This window comes from Scyliorhinus torazame, chromosome 16 (genome assembly GCF_047496885.1).
Source record: "Scyliorhinus torazame isolate Kashiwa2021f chromosome 16, sScyTor2.1, whole genome shotgun sequence".
Lineage (NCBI taxonomy): Eukaryota > Metazoa > Chordata > Chondrichthyes > Carcharhiniformes > Scyliorhinidae > Scyliorhinus > Scyliorhinus torazame.
Window position 1 is genome coordinate 18,827,727 of NC_092722.1, and position 9,952 is coordinate 18,837,678.

Consider the following 9,952-nt stretch of genomic DNA (forward strand, 5'->3'; position numbering starts at 1 on the left):
GGTGCATTACATGGAGCAACAAGGGTCTAAAATTCTTTGTAACAAAAACAATGGGGAAAAAACATTTGCTAATTCCCAACTAACAAAACAACTTTAAAATGTATGATTACCGACAGAACAATTTTGCTTGCAGGTCAGAGTTCCTCTTTCATCTTAAAAATGTAATGTCAGACTATATAACTGCAATATTATGATTCCTCATCCCTCTCTTGGCAACTTAATCCCCTCCACCCCTGCAGGTGCTGACTCTTACTTGTTGTCCCAGGTTTTAGCCGCAACAAGTGGCCATTCTGTAGTTCAATGTGGCAAGATCTCCCTTTCATGGGATGAACCCCATTTTGCACAATCCCCTCCCTCAGGCTATTCTATCTGCACATCGAGTTTTACATGAATCTTGTTCGGTGAAGAATAATGTGAAGGTGCAAGCATGGACATGGAGAAGGGGCGGGAAAAAATATTTTTAAAACATTAGTTACACCAAACAATGGTTAGGAGGAAAATATTTTGTGTTCATCTGATGATCAAGTAACATGATTCACACGAGATTTATGTTAGTTACAGTCCCAGTTGACTGTGACAATCGAACATGTTGGTTGCCAAATATCCGCATATTATACATAGTGTGTGTTGTATTAAGTTACGAGCCTGACTCGTACAAATATTTTTTTCATAAAACAGTAAAACATCAGTTTGAGCTACTGCGATCAAGCCTATTTCAAATCCCCTCCAGGGTAACTCAGGTACGTAAACCAGTCTGCTGCTTAATCCCTCGTACCGCAGTCCAGTTATATATTCCTGCAATTTGCGCACAGCAAGATTCCACAACCCGTCATCATGTGATAATGAACGACCCGATTATCTGCTTTTAGGTATTGGTTGAGGGTTAAATGTTGGCCAAGTCAATGGGGGTTATATCCCCTTCTTCTTCGAAATAACCATGAGATCTGTTACATCCACCTGGGTAGATTTCAGTTCAGACAATCGTCCCTTTAGTTCAATAACTCTGCAATTCTCAAATGTCACCGGGAGCCGTGTTGGCTCTTGTGAAAAGGACACCAATATTTTGCTGAACAATTCTACTACCGATCAAACTGGTGTCAAATCAGATCGTTGAAAATGATTAAGAACATCCAATGTTAAAATTGTTAAATGTTTGTAACGGGAAATATACAAAAAATAAAACGTTTAAGAAAATGATCAGTGATCATCTATTATCACCGACTGAGGAGGTGATTCTTTCGCTGGATCTGCTTGGTGCCTGGCTCATCACAGAAGTTTATAACAATCCTGTTTGCTGCCAGGTTTACTGCTCCTGATCGCTGTCCTGCAGATGGAGATGTTGGGGCGGGGGGGGGGGGGGGGGGGGGTGTTGGCTGTGATAAACCATCTACCCTCTAACCTCCTGCCCTCTCTCACGACTGACACATCGAGAACGGTCATTTGGGTAAAGTAAAGGGGAGGAATCTGAAGATTCAAGTGAGGAACAAGCACAAAATAGTTTTATTTAAAAACAAGTGATACAGAATTAGAGACATGACTTTAAACCAAATCTGTGTCGCTTTTTTAGGAGACGCCACAACAATGGCGAAAATTGAACAATTTAGCAGCTACTAAGAAACCTCTCTGGAAGTTTAGTAACTTTCAGCAAAACTTACTTGAAGTAGCACTTTGCAGGGCAATGGAGAAAGGGGGGGGGGGGGGGGGCTAGTGGGACTGATTGAATATCTTTCAAAGGTCTGGCATATGCACGATCAGCCGAATGGCCGCCTTCTGCACTGTATCATTGTATGAAGTTATCAAACTGTTACCCAAAAAGGCTAAGGAGTTATTAGCGAAGTTCACCAGGATCGAACCCATCGCCTCCCCCCTCTCGGCTCTACCTCCTGATCCAATGGGCAGGCAACCAGCGCTCCTGTTCAAAACAAACAGCCACTGTCTGAGTTGCACAGTTGGAAAGAACATTTTAATATCCAAATGACACGACTAAATAGTAACAAAACAAAAGTCAAGAATTAAAGCCACTGAGGGATTGAACGATTGTCATATTTAAAAATCGATACTTACATGTGGCTCTGCAGTATTCCCGAGTTGCTAGCAGAGGTCAGACTGAGGAACAACATGCAGACACTTGCAGACACTCGGTCCATTTTATGGCGTAGAGTTTGTGGCACTTCGTAGCTTAATTTTAAAAAGGGGCTCTTCAAAAATCCTGATCTCCTCCGTTGGTGAACTTGCAAAATCGCAAAACTTTCCCAAATGACGAGAAAAAAAAGTTCAAAAGTGTGAAGCGCCGCCAGATCGCACAGGCATCTTTTCAGGGAAATTCAAACATTTCTCAACACTTCCTGGAATGCTGATATTCTGTAGTTTTTTTTGTTTCCCTTTCATTAAAGATCTCTCCCTGTTTAAAATAAAAATGAAGGAATAAGCTAAGTCGACAGGTTCTTTTCTCTCTCAGGTTATTGGTAGGGAGGATATTTAATCTAGCAATGCCTGGTGGTGACCAGCCAGGAGAAGGATGCAGCTTCGATTGTTCTCCTACGGCTTTGCAACAGCTCATATGGAAAAGGTGTCACGGACAGCAATATTCTCACACACAGTTGCATCTAATAGCGCTGGGCTGCACGAGTAGTCACATCACTGCTAAAATACACCCCGTGCTGAAGCCCATCCGACTGGCATCCACCCTGGAGGAGGGGTTTCATATCAGACACGCCCCCTCTTGCACCCTCCCTCCCGTCCTGAACCCAATCGGCTTCACCGGACCAGAGGGAGGGACGATTCAGCTTTCAAACCGGTGTAGGTACCTACACTGGGTTAGAATGCAACCCAGGCTCAATACTGACTGGGAATCTGAGTGGCTTGGTCAGGGAATCATAGATGGGGAGGAGACGGGAAGTTAAATCAAAATACGAAAACATTCAGAGGGGAAAATTTGATTGTGATGGGTACCCATCCTCTGCACCCATATTTTGTCTATATCTATCCAATTATTACCACCTTGCATTATCACCTTTGTCATTTAATCAGTCCTGCCCTCCTCAGATCCTTTTTCTGTTATTTCCCTGCGCCCTCCATCCCTACCCAATCCCCCACCTCACCCTCCACCCACCCTTTCCCCTGACTGTGTACTCCCTTAAAAATGGTTCATCTCTAACCTGGCAGCACGTTAGCACAGTGGTTAGCACAGTTGTTTCACAGCTCCAGGGTCTCGGGTTCGATTCCCGGCTTGGGTGACTGTGCGGAGTCTGCATGTTCTCCCCGTGTTTGGGTTTCCTCCGGGTGCTCCGGTTTCCTTCCACAGATGTGCAGGTTATGTGGATTGTCTGCGCTAAGTTGTCCTTAGTGTCCAAAAAGGTTGGCTGCGGTTACGGGGATAGGGTGGATGTGTCGGGATAGGGTGGAGGTGTGGGTGTAGGTAGGGTGTTCTTTCCAAGGGCCGGTGCAGACTCGTTGGGCCGAATGGCCTTCTGCACTGTAAATTCTATAATTCTATGAACATCTTCTTGATCTGATGAAAGATCATCAACTTGAAACGTTAGTCCTGCTCTCTCTCTAGAGATGCTGCCTGACCTGCTGAATGTTTACAGCAACTTTATAGAATCATGGAATGGTTACAGGGCAAAAGGAGGCCATTTGGCCCATTCAGTCCTTGTCAGCTCTCTGCAGGAACAACTTACACATTGTCATTGTCCGTTCCTTTCCCCGTAGCCCTGCAATGTTTTTTCTCTTCAGCTGCTTAGCCAATTCCCTGGCTAGGCCAGTATTAATAGCCCATCCCTAAATGCCCTTTGGAAGGTGATGATGAGCTGCCTTCTTGACTGCTGCAGCCCATGTGGTGTAGGTGCATCCACAGTGATGTTTGGAAGGAAGTTCCAGAGTTTAGACACAGCAACAACAACAGAACAATGATATTGTTCCAAGTCAGGATGGTGTGTGGCTTGGAGGGGACCTTATAGGTGGTAGTGTTCCCATGCATCTTCTGGCCTTGTCCTTCGAGATAGTAGAGATTGCAGGTTTGGAAGGTGCTGTCAAAGGAGTCTTGTGAGTTGCTGCCTCCACCACACTCTCAGGCAATGCAATCCAGACTCTAACCACTTGCTGCATAAAAAAAGCTGTCCTCATGTTGCATTTTGTTCTTTTGCCAATCACCTTATGTCAGTTTCCTCTGATTCTCGACCATTTGCCAATTGGAACAGTTTCTCCCTATCCATTCTGTCTAGACCCCTCGTGATTTTGAATACCTCTATCAAATCTTCTCTCAATCTTTTCTTTTCGAAGGAGAACAACCCCAGCTTCTCCAATTAACTCTTGTAACTCAAGTCCCTCATTTTATGTTTTTATTCCAGATATCCATCATCTGCAGTATTTTGCGTTAGCTTCATTGTGGTTGGACTTTTTTTTGGCTCGTAAGCTAAAAAGAAAAATCGGTTACTAACCAACAACAAATAGTGGAACAGACTATCTGCTGGGATAGATGTGTACACAGATATATCACTAATCTGCAGTGGAGTCACACTTTCCCCTCTTGGTATTGCAACAGAGAAACCAGCATGGACAAAGATCCAAAATATGGAAGGAAGGTTCTCTTCCAAAACACTAACAGAAACCCTCGGTCACATCACCAGGCTTTCTGCTGCAGACAGATCAATGGGAGATCACAGCCACCTCTAGACTCCTACAGGCACTGGCTCATTCTGAGGCCTGGTTCTACAAGATGACAGCCGCCCTCAGGTACTTCACCCAAGTGGCCATTCCTCAAGGGCAGGAAATCAGTGAGCTACTCAACCACAGGAGGAGCACTATTGCAAGATCGATCCTGTCTTCACCAAGTATCCTTGCACAGACCTGTAAACAAACCTTCTTGGACATGGTACGACAATTAAAAACTGACAAGACTAACATTTATATAGTGATTTTTATTACCTCTGGCTACTGTATCATGAAGTGTTTTACAACCAATATTTATTAATTTGAAGTGTAATCACAGTTGCAATGTAAAAGTAGGACTTGCTATGATGCCCTCCAGAGGTGCATATTTGTTAACATTCACCATCTGGGCTTACCATTAAGGTGAGGTAACAAAGGCCTCCATACCTGTGGAAATGTAACTCACTCAGAGTCAACACCTACAGTAATTACTCATGTTTATGTAGCACCTTTAACACGGTGGCACAGTGGTTAGCACTGCTGCCTCACAGCTCCAGGGTCCCGGGTTCAAAAATCCGGCCTCGGGTCACTGTGTGGAGTTTGCACTTTCTCCCCGTGTCTGCGTGGGTTTCCTCCGGCGCTCCGGTTTCCTCCCACAGTCCAAAGATGTGCAAGTTAGGTGGATTGTCCATGCTAAATTGTCCCTTAGTGTCCAAAAGATTAGGTGTGGTTACGGGGATAGGGTGGAGGCGTGGACTTAAGTAGCGTGCTCTTTCCAAGGGCTGGTGCAGACTTGATGGGCCAAATGGTCACCTTCTGCACTGTAATTTCTATGATTCTATAACAAAATATCCAAGGCATTTCACAAGTATTATAAAACAAAATATGTCATAGATATTAGGTGAGATGCCTTAAAGCTTCGTCAAAGAGGTAGATTTTAAGGAGTGCCTTAAAAAAGGAAAGCGAAATAGAGAGGTGTAGGGAGGAAATTCCATAGCTTTGAGCCAAGGCAAATGAAGGGACAATTTTGAAATGATTAAAATGGGATGCACAAGAGGCCAGAATTAGAGAAGCACAAAATCTCAAAGGGTTCTAGGACTGAAGGGGATTTCAGAAATAGGAAAAGGCGAAGCCTGGAGGGATTTGAAAACAAGGATAAAGAGTTTAAAACCATGACGTTGCTTGATTGGGAGCCAATTTAGATCAGCGAGCCCAGGGCTGATAGGGGATTTGGACACAGACAGCAGGGTTGATATTGGATGTGGAAAATCAGCCTGGATTGCACTGTAATAGCGGAGTCCAGAAGTAACAAATGAAAGAATGAGGGTTTCAGCAAGAGGTGGGCTGTGACAGGGGTGAAGTGAGGCAAAGCTATGGAGGTGAAAACGGGATGCCTTAGTGCTGGCACAACTATGTGATCAGAAGCTCTTCTTGAGGTTAAATATGACACCAAATTTGCAAATAGTCTGGTTTAATCTAAAACAGTTGCAACTGAAAGGGATGGTGTCGGTAGCTGGGGAAACTGAGTTTGAAGTTAGTCTTCCCAATATTTAGTTGGAGGGAATTAATGCTCATCCAGTACTGATTGCTGGATAAGCAGTCTGATAATTTAGCAAAACTGGAGAAGTTGAGGGATGTGGTGATGAGGTAGAGCAGGGTATCATGTGAAAACTAGCGCTGTGCTTTCTGATGATATCCACGAGGAACAGCAAGAAGATGAGAAATAGAAGGGGCCAAGGATGGATCACTGAGGGACACCAGAAGTAACAACGGGAGGGCAAGAATTAAACCATTGACAGTGATACTCTGGCTTATTCCTGCTCCTAATCCGTGTGTTCTGGTTATTTGAATGATATCACAGTGGTTACATACAGAATACAGGAGGGAGATAGAGAACCTAGTGGAGTGGTGTAGCGGCAACAACCTCTCTCTCAATGCCAGCAAAACTAAAGAGCTGGTCATTGACTTCAGGAAGCAAAGTACTGTACACACCCCTGTCAGCATCAACGAGGCCGAGGTGGAGATGGTTAGCAGTTTCAAATTCCTAGGGGTGCACATCTCCAAAAATCTGTCCTGGTCCACCCACGTCGACGCTACCACCAAGAAAGCACAACAGCGCCTATACTTCCTCAGGAAACTAAGGAAATTCGGCATGTCCACATTAACCCTTACCAACTTTTACAGATGCATCATAGAAAGCATCCTATCGGGCTGCATCACAGCCTGGTACGGCAACTGCTCGGCCCAGGACCGCAAGAAACTTCAGAGAGTCATGAACGCGGCCCAGTCCATCACACAAACCTGCCTCCCATCCATTGAATCCATCTACACCTCCCGCTGCCTGGGGAAAGCGGGCAGCATAATCAAAGATCCCTCCCACCCAGCTTACTCACTCTTCCGACGTCTTCCATCAGGCATGAGATACAGAAGTCTGAGAACACGCACGAACAGACTCAAAAACAGCTTCTTCCCCGCTGTCACCAGACTCCTAAATAACCTTCTTATGGACTGACCTCATTAACACTACACCCTGTATGCCTCATCCGATGCCAGTGCTTATGTAGTTACATTGTGTATGTTGTGTTGCCCTATTATGTATTTTCTTTTATTCCCTTTTCTTCTCATGTACTTAATGATCTGTTGAGCTGCTCGCAGAAAAATACTTTTCTCTGTACCTCGGTACACGTGACAATAAACAAATCCAATCCAATCCATACCTCCTCTCATGTCCTACGCACCACTTCTGCCCTCCACACCCTTGTTTCACTCTTTAACCATCCGAGTGAAGGCCTGGACACACGGCTGCCTGTGGCCAATCATCATCACCTCCCTCTCCGCACAAACATTGGGCCGCAAGAATACGGTTCGTACTATTAGGCAAACATACAACAAGGACAGGCAAGAATAAACCAGTTGGTCCATCAAGCCTGCCCATAGCACATGATGGTTGGCGGATTGTGATTGACACATCTGAACCTTCGCATCAAGAGGTTAAAACACAGAGAAAAACCCAGGGCCAATAATGGGGATGAAGAAAGCTGGAAAGCTCATATCCGATTCCCTCAAGCAATCAAAGCCAGTGCAGGAGATTACATAGACAAAGGAGACTTAGCTTCAACATGGTGCAATCTCTGCCCTAAAAACCAGTCCAGTTGCCTCTTGCAGGCAATGCAGACACTCAGCACCCAGCACACCAACCAGAAATGCATTTCAGAGTTTCACTCAGCTTGTTTCAGCTCCTTCCCAGAGATCCTCAGCAGCCCCAAATACTTCTCCAATTATCTTAGTAACAGACCATCTAGATCCAAATGTTTCCCTCTCACACAATGAAGCAAGTTTCACCCCAGTTGGACAGTAGATTTAAGAAAGATGAATTTCACTACTGCAGCAGGAACAGGCCACTCTCATCTTTGCACACGAACAAGCCACATCTCTCAGGGGTTTTCCCACTTGGAGAATAACACCAATCCCATTTTTCCAGGCTAGCAACATGCAAAAGAGTTATTCTTTCCTCTTGCAGGCAATAATTCAGTTAAGTCCCCAGGTGCGTACATGAACGATCTTCCATCCAGGTCAGTGGGAAAGGTTCCTTCTTAGGTACAAAAAGGCCATTCTGTACACTTTTCCTCCACTTTCGATCCTTTATCACGTCAAAATCAACACATTTCATGCTATCTCCATCTCGAACTGAGGCTGTCCATACTCACCTGCCTTGATTTTTCCATCTACCTGCTCTCTACAGTACTTATAACACAGGTTTGTGTCGCATTTTTTTAGCAGTTGTCTGATTTTACTGTAAGTCACAGAATGGTTGGCAATTTTGTGTTCTCTTGTGTTCTAAAATATTCAGAGATTTGAATGGCTCTTGAAGCTCCAAACTACCACATGACCCGCAAGGTAGCACAGTGGGTAGTATTGTAGCTTCACAGCTCCAGGGTCCCAGAGTCAATTCCTGGCTTGGTTCACTGTCTTTTGGAGTCTGCACATTCTCCCCGTGCCTGCGTGCGTTTCCTCTGGGTGCTCCGGTTTCCTCCCACAAGTCCCGAAAGATGTGCTGTTAGGTGAATTGAACATTCTGAATTCTCCCTCTGTGTACCCGAACAGGTGCTGGAATGTGGTGACTAGGGGCTTTTCACGGTAACTTCATTGCAGTGTTAATATAAGCCTGCTTGTGACAATAAAGATTATTATTACTAAAATAATATCCTGGTCATCGGGAAGCAGAGGGCTAGCAGATAAATAATCTCCTGTCCCGTATCAGCATAGGTGTAATAATATAATAATATATAAGAGCTTCAGATACTGCATAATCACGGCTTCTGAGTTTGCAGTGTTGGTATGTCATTGATTCAGAAGCTGGGTGAATGGTTTCAATGTTGTTTAAAGCTGGTTTATTGGAGTTTTAAAAAACATGATTCTTTCATGGGATGTGGGCATCGCTGGCCAGCATTTGTTACCCATCTCTAAATGCTCTTGAACTGAGTGGCTTGCTCGGGTAGTTAAGAGTCAATCGTGTTGCGGCGGGTCTGGATTCATGTGTAGGCCAGACCAGGTAAGGGTGGCAGATTTCCTTCCCTACAAGAAATTAGTGAACCAGATGGGTTTTTATGGCAACTGACGATAGTTTCATGGTCACTATTACTTTATATTCCTGATTTTATTAATTTAATTTAAATTCCACCAGCTATCATGATGGGATTTGAATCCATGTCACCTAGTAAACTAGCATTGGCCTCTGGACTACTAGTCCTATGACACTACCACTACACCATCAAGGATGTAACAAATACTGGTAATGTAGAGAGGGTTTGCATTTGTTTTCAGGACAGGGAAATGAGCAGGTCACCTGAATCACTTGGCAATTAACTCTTGGCTCATTTCTTTTGCTACAAGGCTTTGAGGTGGCTCTCCTCTTCCTGCTAGTACGTCTTTACCTTCCCTCTAGTCTTCATTGCTCAATGGGGATTGCAACATCTGCTGCTCAGTCTCCTGCCTGCCTGGTGGAGTCGTGTACGATGTAGTCCACCAACCTGATGAGGAAGATCCTTTGTGAGCGTATCACATTTTCCCCACATTTTCGAGACAGTTGAACTTCTGCTCCAGCATACCCATGGTGTGCTCAGTAATGATGCTGGTGGTCTCCTAGCTTTGAAAAGATTTGTGTTGCTCCAGCACTCCTGAGCAATGTGTGTGTGGGATAGCCCTTGTGTCCCACCAGCCACCCTGTCATATTTCTCTAAGGGTCAAATGTTGGGAGGGATAGCTAACTGTGATAGGACAAATGCATCATGGTGGTTGCCGG

The 9,952-nt window shown here is 44.7% G+C and overlaps 1 protein-coding gene across 1 annotated transcript in view; it reads right to left on the minus strand.

The window, feature by feature from the left end:
* The window catches only part of LOC140392612 (uncharacterized), a 518,519-nt gene extending 515,849 nt beyond the window's left edge, over positions 1-2,670 (minus strand). The window contains exon 1 of the mRNA XM_072478033.1: positions 2,065-2,670. Within this exon, the coding sequence (XP_072334134.1) occupies positions 2,065-2,147 (83 nt within the window). The 5' untranslated portion in view covers positions 2,148-2,670. The remainder of the gene's footprint in view (positions 1-2,064) is intronic.
* Positions 2,671-9,952: the final 7,282 nt, after the last annotated feature.